The sequence below is a fragment of the Salarias fasciatus genome, chromosome 12 (assembly GCF_902148845.1).
Source record: "Salarias fasciatus chromosome 12, fSalaFa1.1, whole genome shotgun sequence".
Classification (NCBI taxonomy): Eukaryota; Metazoa; Chordata; class Actinopteri; order Blenniiformes; family Blenniidae; genus Salarias; species Salarias fasciatus.
The window spans coordinates 21500854-21517577 of record NC_043756.1 but is presented as its reverse complement, the minus strand read 5'-3'; the positions used below and the strand labels follow the sequence as shown (position 1 = coordinate 21517577).

The following is a 16724-nucleotide window of genomic DNA, read 5'->3' as shown; positions in this document are numbered from 1 at the left end:
AATCAGCAGCACATACACTTCCACAGGTGTGCATCCAAGTCATTTGTTACCAAACAGCCGCTTACAAAAGTCTTTTTCGGCAGTGGAGACGGTGTTCAACTGGAGTTTACTTCTTGGCAGATTTCTTTTATCCGTCTGGTGACATCAGTGCATTTAACCTGAAGCTTTACGTTATTTTCTATTAAAAAGCGGGTGAGTCAGCGGGAGGAGGGGCAGGCTGCCATGCGGACAGCGCGCTGCTTAGTTTGGTCAAAAGGAGGCTGCGCCCTGCGCCGCTGGGCGCGTCCACTGCAAAAAATACACACTCAAGAAACTCCCTAAAGTTCCCGCAAAGCACTGTTTTTGTCATTTCATCACATCAAGCTGTTCAGTGCGTTTCGAACAAGCTTTTGTTTGAGTATATCTTTTTTTACTTGCTTTAATTTTAGGCGTGCCGTTGGTGTGGGTTTTCACTTTTTGCAGCGGGGGGACTCTCTGGATCCTCCCAGCACTTTCCAGACACTTGCACTGTGCAGACTCCCGTCTGGGAATTCCAGCCCAGTATAAAAACCCACAGCCAGAAGACATGAGATCAGTCCACTTGGAGAGTTAACAAACTCGGAGTCCGCTTTGGAGTTTCTTTGCTGGGATCAACAGGTGACTTGTTGCGTAACGGTGATGTGCGTAATCCCTCAAATATTTGTTTTTTCCACCAAGAGATAATTGTTTTTTTCTTTTTTTTCTTTAACAGAGAATCCGACTTTTTCCGGGTTGTTTATAAGGAAGAGGTACTTTTGTTTTTCCTACTTTTGAACTTTGCTGGACATGGCAGAGGGAGACTTTTACACGATGGGGAACCGGCAGAGATTTCCCAGAGACCCATTTGGAGAGTCTCCGTTCAGGGACCAGTCTCCGTTCAGGGATCAGCTGGCGTCTCGGTTCATGGAGGATGAGTTTGGGATGCCTCCGTTCCCCGACGAGCTGTCCATGGACTGGCCCGGGTGGGCACGGCCGGGCCGGCTAAGCACGCGCCTCAGCTCCTCGCCGTTCGGCGGCGGATTACGCACGGGCTTCCCGGCGCGCCAGTCCACGGGAGGCCCCGCGCTCTACTCCAGCCGGTACGGCGAGCCCTCCCCCCGGAGCTCCCCCACCACCACCGGGGGCGAGCCCTGGAAAGTGTGCGTGAACGTCCACAGCTTTAAACCAGAGGAGTTACACGTCAAGACGAGGGAAGGATTTGTAGAAGTGTCAGGTGGGTTGGAGTGGTGCTGAAATGCCGCTTCTTATTCCAAAAAAAAAAGAAGACAAACTCTCAAAATCTGTGACAATACTTCAGAGTAATCCCGCAGTTTAAAATTAATTTTAAAATTTAAGAATGATAAAAGACTCCTGCTAAAAATCTTGGTTATTATAAGATGAATTAATGATTTTATGGTTTTTATTTTTGAGAGAGTTGAAAATAATTCATGTTATTACATTAAAATGAACATAATTGTCTAAAAATGATCATGTTGTCTAAACCAACTGGAGTAGTTGTGCATATATCTACATTTGGTTTGGTTTTTTTAGTTTTAGATGTATCACAAGTTAGCATCACTTGTCATCAAAATTATCTCACTTGAAAAGGAATTGAGGCTTTTAGACAGTTTAATTGGATAAAGCAGTAACAGGGCAGTCAGGATTTGAGTAACTGTGTGACATAATTAACATGTAGCCTTCAATAAATAGTATAATAGACTTGTGAAAGACACAGAGTCTCTGTCATCCGCTCACACAGGCCATGACCTCAGCGTTGTTTGTTGAAAACTATCAGCAGAAATAAAGAAGAACCTTTACTGTGATTATTCTCATATTTGAATTGAGTCAAGCCTGGGAGATAAAGCTGAGGAAAACAGCACCGGTAAGGAATTCAAGTCGCTGACACAATCAGAAGGTCACAGAAAGTTTTTGTTTTTCATGACCTTGCCTCTGACTATTTCAGAAAGCTTGGCTTTGCTTCAGCATTCACTTCATTTTATAGTTTGAATCCAAACAACAGCTGAGCTTTATATAAATAGTTGCAAACAAAACAACAGCCATCCATGGAAGGAGCAGTGTTCACACAGAAATCAGTCAGAGCAAATCAAAGGCATTTTAATGAAACGAGCTTAAACACCTTAAACACCTCAGAACTGACTTCAAACTGGCCAAGACGTATCGGTTCTGTCATCCTGGCAGAAAAACTGAAGATGTGCAATGAAAACAGCCTCCCAGTGGCAGAGCGTGATCGCAGCATTAATGAGTGTTGATATGGAGGAGCGGGGCAGATTTCGGAGGACTGGGACTTGAAAGTTGGCAGGCAGATCCTCAAGCTTAGACACCTGTTTCAGATTCTTGGAGAATCACTCCTGCGGCCGCTCATGAGCTGAATTTAGATTTAAGGCAAAGGCCCGTGACAACAGTCTCTGTTTACAATGAGACAAGCTGCTCGCTGCCGCTAAACGCCAAAGAGAACCTTCTGGAAACGGGACCTCGCTTCCCGTGCGGGTTTCGTCTCTGTCGGCGTCACGTTGCAGCTCGGGCTCCGGTTACAGCACTAAGTCGTAGAAGCTGCTTCCTCGAGCCGATGCCTCAAAAGACGGGTGAATTCCAGGGATAGCCGAGGCCGAGGGGGGCACAGAGGACGGCAGGCCTCTCGGCTCGGGGTTTTTTTTATAAACGCATTGTTGGTATGCCAGTTGGGTCATTCAATCAGCACCATGTTGGGCCTGCCTGCCCGCCTCAGTGACTCAGGCTGTTCTAAAAGTGTGAGGGACTGTAAAACAAGCATGTCAGGGGGGTCTGCTACATGAATGAACACAGGGTCCCTGTGGGTAAAAATTCACTAAAGAGAGGTAAAGATTGGCTGGATGCTGCTGATGTTTGAACACAAAGTTACTCAGTGGCGAGAGTCATCTGCATTCTGACTGGACTCTGTGCTCGCCTGCATTTTTAGAATATGTTTCCTCCACAAGGTTAACAATGGAGGTGCTGTAACTCACATCAAAGCAAACGGAACTGAAAAATAAATAATATGGGGCCAAAGCAAATAGACTTTTGGAAGTTTGTAGGTTTTAAGACTACAAAACTAACAGAAAAGAACTGAATTTATACCTGGTTCAAGCATGGGTGTACAATATGGCATTGTTACACAATTCAAGATAGTCTTGGATTTTTTATACTTGTACAACATGCAAAAAGCATCACAAGTCATGTCAACAGTGATTGTAGTTATGTACTGAAGCCAAGTAAAACATGCTCCATAGGCTGCAGGCACCGAGTTGAGATTCCTCTTAAATAAACAGACGATTCAACCATTAGTCTTCAAAAGTACTTGTTAACCTGTAAGGCAGTAAAACCCACCATTTCTGCATATAGACTGTGCAAAATAATCAGTCACGGCAACAAAAAAAGAAGGTTATTGTGGATGTCTGGGTCATGAAATCACAGCTTCTTCCGATCGTGACTGAGTCATTTCTGACTAAATGTGACCAAACCACAACACTACTCAGCAGCACAGTCATTTTACAAGACAGTGCTTCTGTCTCAGTGGGATCTTGAGGTCAAACACTGATCAAATTGAAGATTTTGGGTGGCAGTGACTTTCAGCAGGTAAATGTCACTGGAGTGAATTATCCTTTGGAAGACGGAAACCCCCTGACCCTCAGGGTCTTAGACTCATGACTCAAAGATCATCAGAAGCAGCACTAAACGATGTGATCCATTTACGTTCTCTAGCTTAACTCTAATATCTGTAGTAGTGATACACTGTGTAGTCATCCCTATTGAGATTCAAACCACACTATCGTCATTAAATAAGCATGTTCTCCAGATAATCCGGGGACCCGTTTACCCCTGAAAACATCACACGTTTCCAATTAATCGTATGACTTCATCGCTAATCGTAACTCGCCCGTCTCCAGAGATTCACTTGTTGACGCTGACTGACTCGATCTCTGGTAAAATCCAGAACTTTTCGGGGACAGGAGCGTCACCTCGGGTGGAGGATAGAGTAGCACATAGCTGAGCCTGGAAAGCGCAAGGGGGTCACGAGGTGGGGGAGGTCAATCCGCCACCGGCAGCGCTGACATTTAGCAGCCCGGGAGCAGCTGCTCGTAAGTCCGACAGACGAAACCACCCAGAGGTGGGAGAGGGTGGAGGATGAGTGGACTTTCCAGTACTCGTTGTTCTCTTCGATTTCAGACCAGTAGTGTGTTTGTTTGCTGGACAATCATTCTTGGAAGAGAAAGGAAATAAGAATCATTTCTGCATGTTCGCTGCTGTCCAAAGCCGACACGCTGCAGGGATTGAGCAATGGAAAAGTTTCGGTGCCAAGTGAAATGTGTTTCATGCTCGGCTGCATCAACATCCTTTTTATTTACAACCATAGTAACACAGAGCGATTCATGACCTCCCTTATGCAATAACACGTCTGTGTGGGGAGATGCTGTAGCACACAGTCTGTCCGAGTTCTAGCAGTTTGACAATAACTTTTTAGTTTAGCACTTATATCTTTACAGCTTTTTCACAAGTGTTTACACTCGATTTGGTTTTTCCATTCACAGAGGACATACTAGACATAATGCATGTATGTTTTTAGCAGCTTTTACTATTTTAGGTTATTTGGGAATGTTTTCAACCAAACGTACTTCATACAGCATGACTGAGGATTTTAACTCAATGTTATCTCTTGGATTCATGTCAAATTATTGAATTCATTCTTAATTTTTTCCACTAACAGGGAAACATGAAGAGAAACAAGAAGAAGGAGGCATCGTGACAAAGAATTTCACAAAGAAGATACAGTGAGTATGATTTGTTGCAATAACCACAGTCATGTTCATATTATACCAAAGGTTATCACTAATTTATTAATACTATTGTCAGATTATTTGTGTTTCCAGGAAAGGTAGAGTTATTATGGTTATTGTGACTCTGCATTGCTTCTGTAATACTCCTTTCCCACTGAAACTAGAGGGAAAAACACGGGTCAACCAGCTAACAATCGACAATTGACTACTTTCCCACTGCCTGTCGACCCAGGTCTGTTCACCTGCAGGTGAGCTGTGTGGCTGCTTTTTCCCGTGCTGATGATGTCCCATGTTGATGACATCATCAGCATGACGGAACACAGCAATGTAAACAATGTGGAGGAGCACAGTCCCCGTTACCCATCGACGAATCTCCTCTTCCCCAAGGATAAAAAGAAGCTCTCTGATCTCACTATCTTGCCAATGCTGGTTCATTCTGACGAAGGATACCTCATGCTGTGTCCAAAAACAACAGGCACGCTAATATAGGCACGCTATGTCGACGTCATCAAGTAAATTGCCTTTCCCACTAAAGCCGAGTGGGGGGCGAGCTGATTAAAACCCGGGTTGCTTGCACGGTCGATCGAACCAGATTGAAATGCCGTTTAAACCCTTTCCCATTGCCATGAGGAGCTGATTATTAGCGTGTTTAAATGTTTTTTTTTTTTTTTTTTTTTTTTTTGGGCCAGTGGGAAAAGGGTATAATAGAGCTTTCATTTTCATCTGTGAGATAAACACCCTTCCCTGAACTGTTTATACCATTTTGGGCTCCTGTTGGGAGTCGATCCTCGGGAACTGTGTGCAAACGCAGAGTATGCTCTGAACAGGTCACTAGTCCATCACCGGACAAACACGAACAGACAATTTAGAGTATTCTGAGACCCTAAAATTTATGTTTTGTAACTTTAAAAGAAAATCTGAGCACCAAGAAGAAAGATGTGGATGTTAAGAGGTGCTAACCGCTACAGTGCAGTCTGTTTTTCTATATGTTTTTTGAATACAGTGGTTGTCTAATAGTGTGCCTTACTGTAGAACAGAGGTCAAGGGAGATTAACCATTACTATTGAAACTCATCTGTGAGAATGATAAACTCAAGTAAAACATTCATGGAGGGTTAAAGGTGAAACACAGCTAAATGTATAACCGGTATGTGATGCACCTGAAGAGACGAGAAATGACAAGCATTTTCTCAAAACAGTTTTCAAAGTAACATTTAAAGTCAAGAAAGACCAGAGCTCAAATTCTGAAAGTAGAGGTGGAGTTCGCTCCTAGAATTTATACTCAGAGTTAGTTTCACAGAAGAAAAGCCTCGTAAATATCAACTCTGTCTCGCACTCTAGTTCTGCGACGACGAGTTGAGTCCAGTAAGCCGACACTCGGAGAACAAAGTGTTCAGCTGGGATCCTATAGCACCGTCAGATCTTTAAGAAAAGACGGTGCTTAGCCATAAAGGGTTTCGTACTCTCACAGCGAGTACAGGCAGATTATCAAAGGCTGCTGAAAGGCCTCCTACACATCTTTTAGCTACCTGCTAAACTACCGGCTTCAGGGCGAGGCATGTACATGACTGATCACACCGTTAAACATCCCCCTCCCCACCATTGCTCCCGGACTAAACAGCCGTTTATGTCTCGCTAATCCAGCACGCTATGTCACAGTGTTTATGTTGGCATTAAGAAAACAAGATGGCGTATCGGCTGACATATAATTGCTCTGTGGGAGGGAGATACAATAGCATGAACTCAAGTATTTGGATGAACTGGAACCGAACAGCTGCTGCTGCTGGTAGCTAGCTAGGCTAGCCCCGTTTACACAACAATGTTTTCAAGTGAAGATAGAAATCTTTGGGTGTATGTTTACACCGCAGTGGTGCTCAGAGGCACTGTAGATACACATTTTTGAAAATGTTAATGTCTATAGTTTATTGTTCTCTGCAAGCATGTGTGTTTTTATAATTAAAACAAACAGCAGCACCATCTCGTCACTACATTGTTTTAAAATGTCCCCATGTACAGGCAGAACATAACTTTGCCATAAACTCTTATTCTGCCCAGATAATGAGCAGATAATGCAACTAATCAAGACAATAGCACCCCAACATCTTCTTCCACTTAAGCTAGTTGAAAGTTTTGGAAAGTGAATGGAATATATTAGCCTAAAAGGTATTTTGAACTCCGGCAGCATTTTGGTATTAAATTATTCAAATTGCTCTGAGTAAACACAAAATATTAGAAGGGTATTGTTTAGAATAACTGAAGCATTTATGTTAAATCAGCTGGATATATTTTGGAAACACTGGTTGTAACCTACTGACATTGACTTTTTGATTAAATATATGCAGTAATAAGCCAGAAGTGCTAAAATGATTTCAAAGCAGTAGTCACATACAGATTTACAGTCTTAAAGGACAAGATGACAACACCCTGGATATATTAGTGATATGCGAATGTGAAAAGTTTCACTGGCTTCAAATATTTCTCAGCACCTGCTTGGGGGTCACATTAAAAGTCTGAACTCTGACTGAGCTGCATAAATAAAACAGGAGTGTGTAAAACAGGAGCGCCTTCCAGGCAGTGTTTGTCCAAACCGAAGACACAACACAGAAGCTTCCTCAACCTGTGTTTCCATGTGCTTTTGTCCAATTAATTGGGCAGCAGGCAGACTTCGGACGTTAGAGCTAATCACTGGTGCAAGTCGCCGGGGCGTCAGTCCTGCTCTGCCGCTGTCCGATCGGCCTAATTAGTTAGCAGTTGCGCCGGCCTCGCACCGTTCATGTCACGATCATTTTAATTGCCTTCAGATCAGGTCTGTGCTGCTCAGCTAATCAAACCCTGAAGTCTGTGACAGTCTGAATAAATAGAGAGAGTGGGTGGAAGTGGTCGGAGGAGCAGGTCATATATAAATAACTGCCCTGGATACACACATCCACCGGTTATATGAGTGAGGAAGAGTTAGCATGGTAAGCACATTACTGTTTGCACGGGTAGTAGGGTTGAGGAGGTAGTTTTAGCCAGTGGCAGACAGCTTTTTGTGGTTTGTTTCCTCTTTTTGCATGTAGTTGCAGAATATTATGCGTGTGCATCATATTTTTTAAGGGAAAACTAAGTGCATAAACAACAAAGCAATGGCGAATGCACGGATCAAAACCTGCAAGAGAAACTGGATCCATGCTCCATGCACTCTTCACTGAACAGTTTGCTACAAGACGAGCTGATTTGGAAGTCGTGTTCAGTGTTATAATAATCCACTCATCATCCATATCTACTCTTAGATAACAAGAAATGTTAAAATTAGCGCTTTCAAAACTGATGAATTGTGCAAAATCTGGAATAACTAAGCTAATCTGAATTTGCTTTGTGTTATTTCAGTGATATTTGTAACTGTATAAACCCTATTTAAAGTGTTGCTTTGTTTATTTGGCACAAATATACTAAATCAGTGTTCTCAAACTGAGTTTAGTTCTTTAAGATGATCTCTATTTGACTCTAGAAGATAGAATGGTAATCTAAAAATAAGAAAAACACTTCAACTCAAGTTAAGAATGTGTGTCCTGAGTAGAACTTACTGCTCAAACTGACAGCCTGTCCTTACACTTTTATATGATCTCTCTGTATCCCTGAACGCTAATATTAACTTGCTATTAGCGTCAGTGTTGACCTCTGGATCAATTTAGTCAGAGCTAAAATTACACCATGTCCCTCTAACATTTGAGAGTTTGTACATTTTCCAGTGATCAAGCAGTGCTCCCACAGGACAAAACACTATTATAGATTTATTTTATTGAATCTGATCAACGACCCCGTTACTAATTCCATCCCACTTTCTCTCAGTGCTGAAGCATAATTTCACTTTACAAACAAAACTTACTTTTTAAATGTTAAGATAACTCTGAAAAGTTTGAGACGATGGAAAGATTGTGAAATAGTTCATTTTTACTTCTCGCTTTTTGTGAGAAGTATGTTAGTTATTAACCAAAAAGGGAAAAAAAAAAAGCTGTTGGTAATTCACTGCAGGGGGTAAAGGTTGCTGTGGAAGCTCGGGTCATGCAGCTCAGATATAACACACATTTGTTTGTATTTAAAAGCTTGAGTGGTTTGTGATTCTGAAATCTCCTTTTCTACCCTCATGAGACAAAATACTGAAAGTCTGAGTGTGTGGGAAGGAGTGTAGAGGTTATATGTTGCTCTCACACACTTCATACACACACGAACACACACACACACACCATGTCCAGTCTGGCTTGTCTTGTCTCTCTGCCGCTGAATCTCTGCAGGGGAAAAGCATATTGGACAGATTTTTGGCAGCTGCTCAAAATCAATGCCTGAGATAAACTGTAGGCTTGCCAATGTTAAATAAACTCCCCGAGCTGGACAGATAAGGTTTCTGCCGGAGTCCCGCGTAATGGGCTGGCTGAGTGATCTGACTTTGGCAGAAACAGGCAACTTTGCATGGCAGCGAGTGACTCCTCCGAGGAGATGGGGGCCACGGGGGCCTCTCAGGTGGACGGACTCAACTCGCTCCAGACGCCTTCTGGATGACAGAACAAGCGTCCTCATTATCAGATCTGTAAAGGTTCAGTCCCACAGCATGTTAACTAATTAACTCATTAGTGTGTTGCTTACATTTTAACTTTGCTCGTGAAAGCTATTCGTCTAATTTTAGTTAGTGCTAAAATGATGCAGGAAAAATCTGTCAAGGAAATCATTGAAATTCTAAAAAATGCCCCAAAAAGATTTTTTTGTGTGTTGCCATGGCAGGCACGTAATACCAAAGGCCTTGAGCATTATTTATTTATTTTTTTACATTTTCAGGGCATTTAGGCCATTTTAACACAAAATTTGCAATTTTCACTATTTTTCAGGATTATTTTGCATTAATCTGCACACAGGGTCATCACAAAAACAGCCAGCAGCGCCAACTTGTGTCCTGGCATGCTAGCTACATTGTTTTCAGCATTTCTGCTGTTTCCGTGTAAACTAACATCGTTCTCCAAAAATTCCCATGTAAATGTGAAACTATTCTTACACAAGAATGCAAAAACTATGCATTTTCACCTTACTGCATTATCGTGTAAAACAAGCTAAATGGATGAGTGCACGAGCTAAATTACAGCTCTGTCCAAATATCAGAATTTTTAACTGGATGACGGTGGTGCAGTCCATCTGTCTCAAACATTCACATTTTCAAATTGAAATAGTCCCTTGAAAACACAACCTGTGGGACTAATCAGATCAGCCAATTGCCTATAAATTGTTCTGAAACCATTTTAAGCAGCTTTATCTCTTAGCTCTTAGTAGTATATCAGATCTTTTGTAATGTTTTTATTCAGATATAGAATATAAAATAATCCATATTAAAAGTGTGTTTGTATTAAATGAAACATTTTAAGTGTTATCAACAATAACAACAAATATATGAACTATTTGTGTGTGTGTGTGTGTGTTGTGGTTTTCGGTAAATACTGTAGCTGCACAATGTATCTCATGTATATTATACACATCAGGAAAGGTGTCAGTCCTCTGTAAATTAATTCACCCATGAAGTAGATGTTAGTCTGAAGTTACAAGCTGTTCCACCTATAAATCATATTTTCCATTTATTTGTAATGTTGTAACTGTTACGCAGCTCAGTTCAGATGGTCAGAACTCTTTTCCCGTCCATCTGATTCCACTTCGCCCTTCACCTTCACCTTGTATCCTGGGACTTGATGTTCTAATAGATTTCTATTAGCACAGTTTTGAATGATGCTTTCATTTCACTTACGTCAATTCCCTTAAACACCCCTGCCGTTTTTTCCAACTGGGTTTTCTTTGTAGAGGCTTCTCCCGTTCGAGTGATCTTGAGTCTGAGAATAAAGTTGAAGTGGACCTTGAAACTTTACTGGCGAACCGTACGTGACGTCGACGCGCACGAATAGGCCTGAGGTGACCTCTGTGTCTGCTCCGGCCCGTTCTGGCTGGGCCTTCACAGTGCAGTGAGAAGCCGGTGGAGGATCTGCGTTAATTAAATGGAGGAGTCTGTCTCCTTCTCCGAACGCTGAAGCCCGCTGTTTATATTCCCTCCCAAACACACTCGGCTGGGCGCACAGAAAACCTACTGTGGCCATATTTGGTCATGCTGTCGGACGAAGACTGTGTACGTGTGCGTGTGTGTGTGTGTGTGTGTGTGTGTGTGTGTGTGTGTGTGTGTGTGTGTGTGTGTGTGTGCGTGTGTTTCTCCCTTAATTTTTTGAGACTTGTTTATATTTTGGAGAGTGGAAATGTCATTTCAAGAAAATGAAAATAGCAATCTTATATAAATAACAGGCTTTTTTCTTTGAAGGTTCCAATCATCACACAATAGAGTCACAACAGTAAAAGCCTGAAATTATGTACAAATGCTGTATATATGCAAGGCAGGAGCTGTACAAGTTTTGAATCGACCCAAAATCCTGGTTTTTAGGATAATTATTCTGGAGTCTATAATCAATCTGACTACAACATTTCCAAGTGAAAATGCTAAACTTTTGCTGTGTTTTGGTGATCAGTCTGCATCACTTTGGAGCTCAAGGCCACTGAAAACACTACTTTTTGAAAGCAGCTTCCAAGGTGGAACTTTCTGAAAATGCTTCAACTGTCTGTGTGTAAACAGGAGAAAAAGCTACTTTTTTGAAATGCTGCTTGTGCAGCACAGTTTATAGTAACCTGTGTACTTGCCATATTGTACAACTTGTGTGTGGTTTCGTTTAAAAAAAAAAAAAACCCAACAGCATCCACCACTATCTCAACATTTTCATCTGACATCATTTTCAAAACTTTGCTGTAAACTTTTTTGTAACATTATAAACTAAGATAAAAGAAACGCCAATGCATGACATTTATATATTCTAGCCTCTTTTAGGAAGTGTTAAAATTACATTGTGTGTGTGCGCATGTGTGTGCATGTTTTCAATCAACACTCTGCACCCTGAGTTTTCGGAGGCAATTACCGCAGCTTTCTGAGAAAAAATATGTTTTCGGTGTGAGACGTGTCAAAACAGAAACTGTGCCGGAAAAATATTAGTGATTGTTTGTGTGTCAGATGAGAGCTGCAGATTAGCAAAGTGCACGCCGGTGGAAACGTACAGGTGTTAAACCTCTGCAGGCACTCGAGGAGGGAGATCTCATTAATTGGAAGCAGCCTTCAATTTTTTTTTTTTTTTTTCCCAAATCTCACACCTGGTCTGGCTGTGACTGTTTTTTTTACACTTTCTTGCTTGTTTATGACACAGTTGGAGAAGTTTGTAATATTAAAAAAATGCAGTGACTTTCACTTCATGTCATGAATTTTTTCTTCTTTTTTTTGTGTATAAAAGTAGGCAGACAGACAGTTTTAGAAATAACTGTCATTTTAAGAAGAAGCAGGAATCGCAGCATTTAACAGTCTGTGCACAGCGTCTCCAACGGTAAAGCGTGTCATCGGGTTTTGCTTGATTTCCTTGATTCTGGACCTGTTTCTTCGGGCTGCTGTCCCTCCCACACAAGCAAACCTCACTCAGACGGCCTCCTCTTCCTCCTCTGTCTCATCAGGATCCCCGCAGACGTGGACCCGCTGACAGTCTTCGCGTCGTTGTCCCCCGAAGGCGTCCTCATCATCGAGGCTCGCCAGACGCCCCCGTATCACCTCTTCAGCAGCGAGGGATCCCCGGGTGGAGAACTGCAGGAGATGGAGGCTTCTAAACCCCAGGAGGCCGCTGCCGTCTGAGCCCACCACCCCACCGATCCCCAACCCCCCCTCCGTGGCCTTCAGTTTCATGCAGTGAAACCTGCAAGTGTTTTTGGTCTAAATATTTCTGTTGAGAAGCCTGAAAAGCTTTTTTTTTTTTTTAATTTGCCAAAATAAGTTTAGTCCCACAACTGTATAACTGTCCACATTATTAAGTATGATTCAGAATTGTCTGGTTGTCTGGGAATGTTAATGTTTATAATTTTGTAGCAGGTAAATGCTTTTCTCTCATGAATAGATGCTCAAAATCCAAAAGACTCTAAAACATGAGTGGTGATAGTAATAAGAGGAAAAATGTAGTCAGTGTAGCATTTGTGTAAGAAAAGTTACGTTTCTCTTTTGACATATTTTAATTACTGATCTCAAGTGATTAACAGCTATTATCATGACAAATGTAGGAGGCATTTGTCGTAAATGTTCTTGTTTTGGATGCGGAAACAGCACATCAACTCTGGGAAAATGCTTCATTACACACTTTAAAGGCCATATTATCGATTTGCCTTCTGCAGGGTAATTTCCTAATATATTAATTGATAAAATGCCACTAAAACCTTGGCTTGGTTTTGTCACACCTTTCTGTGTGTTCATTTTTTAAATATAGAGTGACTTCCATAGAGTTACATGCATTTACAAAGTAAAAATCCACCAGTGAAGTATTAATAATTAGTGTATGTGGTCCATAAATGCACTGATAACAGGACGGAAGTAATCTCAGCCCCTCAGAAAACTCTCACAAAACCACTTAAGTCGTCTCATGTAAACCTGAAATTAAGTCTGATCTCCATGCTGCTTTAAGGTTGCCTCAGTCACATCATAAAATAAAGAAGCCAAGCTGCTGAATCTACACCCACCGTGTTGAATCGACTTTCCTCTTCAAGGCAGCCTGCTTCCTCTTTCAAGAGAACTTCCTTGCGCTTCTCTGAATAGCTGTTAAGCAACCATGCTCATTATCTCTGACCTTAAATCTCTTTGTATCTCATGAGTTATAAATTCTAACCTACTTCTGTGCTGTTTACATATGCAGACTAGGGGAAGTGACTGACAACATATGTGCAGCTTGATGCATTATAAATCATAAACATGTCAATAATCAGTGCCTTAATAGACACAAATTAATAAAATTTCTATTAGCATATTGCTCGTTCGAAGAAGTCTTTACAGCATGTTAGAGGTGATTTATTATTTATTTGAGTGCCTTGACCTCCTGAAATACATCCTTACCTTTTCAGATACTTAATCAAAAACAGGGAAAAAAATATATAAAGATGTATTTTGAGCAAACTAAAGGCTTCAGTAGAGGAGGTATGTGCATTAATAATGTGTTCTGCCAAAGAGTATTGTAAATATAAAGTAATATGTGCCAATTAATCGTCAGTATTCATCTGAAGTGTTCCACATTTTATGGTATGGGTTTGCATTTTTTTTCTCTCTTTTCTATTGGAGCTTTAAGGAAGATCGCTATGTGAACGCCGTTTTGTTTCCTGCCTTCTCTTTTTTTCTCTTGATGTCTTTGTATCGTCGACTGATGCAATAAAAAAAAAAAAAAAAAACCCGAAAGAAACAAAAATGTCCAGCCAATCGCCCAGTGTGTCTGAACGTCTGTGTCTTTTCATGGAGAGCCGTGCCACTCATGGGGCCCGGCTCCGGGGACGCACGGAGCCCGCGGTGTTATTGTTGGATAACAGAAGGAATTGGGCAGCAGATTAGCGCAGGGCTTAGTGTGCCGAGCGAGATTGGCACCGCTGCACGCTGCAGAATGGACCAAACTCATCGAGGCGGCCCTGCCAGAGCGTTTCAGTGTGTATGCGGAGGGAGACAAAGAATGAAGGCCGTTCCTTTGCATGTTGTGTGATGCAAAATAATGTAATCTTCTCAGTGGGTTGGAATCAAGAGGGATGATCGGTCTGAATTAAAAAAAAAAAAAAAAGTTTCCAAACTGGAATTGCATTGTGGGAGCAACAAAAAAGGGCTTTTACAGTTTGGATTTTACAAAAAGCTTCTGTTTTGTCAGACATACAACTCATGGGAACATCCATGGATTCATTATTAACAAAAGGTCATATAGTAAAAATGAAGAAATGAATAAAGTATTGGGTCAAGAATAATTACTAAACAAATTGAAAGAGAGTTATTTCCCACACTGCAGATGAGGTGTAGACAGATCAAACCATACCTTCTGATCTGAAGTCAAACCTATTTAAAAATAGCAAATGATTGGCAATAGAAAGCTGCAGATGAAGTTCTCAGCAGTGTGTTCGGTTTATGACTGTTTGAGACAAAGTCAGATTATGAGAAAACAAAAGACAAACACAACAAACCCCCCAGTGTTTCAGATTTTCAGATGATCATGCTTTATTAGAGCTCCAGAGACACTGTGGTCATACAGCTGTGACGCCTACTGACGGAGCGATGCCATGCAGCTGCTTCACTCCTGCTGGATGTCAGCCTCCAGCTCCTGGCTCTGGGGTTCGCTCTGTGGACCTTTCAGCTCCTGCTCCTCATGAAGGCTCGTCCCAGCAGCCTCCACTGAGCCCACCGCTGCCTGGATCTCCCCACCCTCCACTGGACCCTCTTCTTCTGGCTCTTTGGACATATCCAGGCTTTCTGGGCTTTCCAGGACTTCATACAGCTCAGAAGATGAATCTTGGAGACCTTCATCCTCTGCCGGCTTGGACACACGTACTTCTGGGTTCTCCTCCTCCTCCTGCCCCCTCTTGTCTTCAGGCTGCTGAACTCCAGCTGTGCTGGAGCCAGTTTGAACCTGATCTCCTCTGATCTCCTCACTACGATCCTGTGAAGATGGAAGCTGTGTGTCTTGTGGTGCCCTGCAGCCGTCTGCTTCCCTCGGAAGGACTTCTTCCTCCTGGTTCACTGGTTTTTCAGCACTGCTCTCTGTCTCCACCTGTATTTGTGCAGAAAACGGTTTTGAGATTTGATCCAGTCGGAACAAACTATCAGCAGGTTCCAGTAATCCCAATCAAGTGTACAGTTTAAAGGTTGACTTTGAAAGTTTTAGGGGAGTTTTCTAGCAAAAATCAAAGCTCATCAGATTCATGTATCCAGCATTCAAACTCCCTGATTGGTTCATTAGTTTTGGGTGCTTCAATAAAGAAAATGGCAAAAAAAAAAAAAAAAAAAAAAAAAAAAACTGTACATGTACATATAGAGAGAAGTTGCACCTTTATGGGAATGATGACAGCCGCAGGAACAAAGGCTTCGGGAACCGGAGCTTCCACGGTCAGAATCCCATCCGCAGACAGCGTGGAGGTGATTTTGGTAGCATCCACCTCAGCTGGCAGCCTGAGAACGACACCAGTGTGTTTACAATGACTCTACATGCAAGGTGCAGCTACTGAAACTAATGTACATAATATCTAATTTTTCAGCTCAGTGAGCATTTTAGGGATCGGCTGGTGCTGAAAGAGTACCCTCAGCGCTGCACGCCTGGCTGCCGGTCGGTCTTTACCATGACTTAGACTGCGTGTATTTCATCATCTGCAGCTTAATGTCACTGTTTACTTTGCGTACCTGTATTTCCTTATGAAACATCTGGCAATAAATCCATGCTCGTCTGGCCTCTCCCCGTGTTTCCCTGGGGACAGATTACCATTTATGGGGAAGAACGTGAGGACACGCGGAGGAATCAAGCAACACAGAAAAACCACTCAACGCAGAAATTAATTTCTGCCACAGAGCTGTGATTTTAATTTCCCCGAGCACATTATTTAAGCAGCTTCTAATTCTGTCACATTCAGCTTCCTTCTCATCAGTGTTTGGTTTGGAGGGCTTTATTCTCTGAACTGTGGGAAAAGTCTATTTAGATAACTCTGTTACTCTTTGAGATAATAATATTAGATAAGATTAATACTGCTTTATTAGGAGAAGAAGTTATCCTGTGTGCAAAAGCAATTAGCAGCGTTAGCAAAGTGAACTTTCCTGGCCGTTTAATTAATGGCAGCAGTGTTCTGTACCTTTCACCTCAAGGAATTCGTCTTTGAGGCTGACAGAAATCTCCGAGGGGGAGAAGTGAGCCACGTCCATGCCGACCCTCCACTTTGGAATCTTCTGACTGGGTTGATGCACCGACCCGGCGATGTGGGGCACGAACAGCGGCGCGGGGGCGAACCCCGGCCAGGAGTACACCGGCAGACCCCTGGGCAGCCAGTCCAACCC

At 42.3% G+C, this 16724-nt stretch overlaps 1 protein-coding gene across 1 annotated transcript; it reads left to right on the top strand.

Moving 5' to 3' along the window:
- The first annotated feature begins 396 nt into the window (after positions 1-396).
- Positions 397-14101, top strand: hspb8 (heat shock protein b8). Its single transcript, XM_030104834.1, has 4 exons — positions 397-636; positions 731-1231; positions 4739-4802; positions 12356-14101. Exons 2-4 carry the CDS (start codon positions 805-807, stop codon positions 12528-12530), a joined length of 666 nt encoding a protein of 221 aa, XP_029960694.1. The 5' UTR covers positions 397-636; positions 731-804; the 3' UTR covers positions 12531-14101.
- The last annotated feature ends 2623 nt before the right edge of the window (positions 14102-16724 follow it).

Excerpts from the sequence above, each read along its gene's own strand:
- hspb8 (XM_030104834.1), top strand. The coding sequence starts at position 805 with ATGGCAGAGGGAGACTTTTACACGATGGGGAACCGGCAGAGATTTCCC. Across the intron at positions 1,232-4,738 it reads AGGATTTGTAGAAGTGTCAG|GGAAACATGAAGAGAAACAA; the intron begins GTGGGTTGGAGT and ends TTCCACTAACAG. Across the intron at positions 4,803-12,355 it reads AATTTCACAAAGAAGATACA|GATCCCCGCAGACGTGGACC; the intron begins GTGAGTATGATT and ends CTGTCTCATCAG.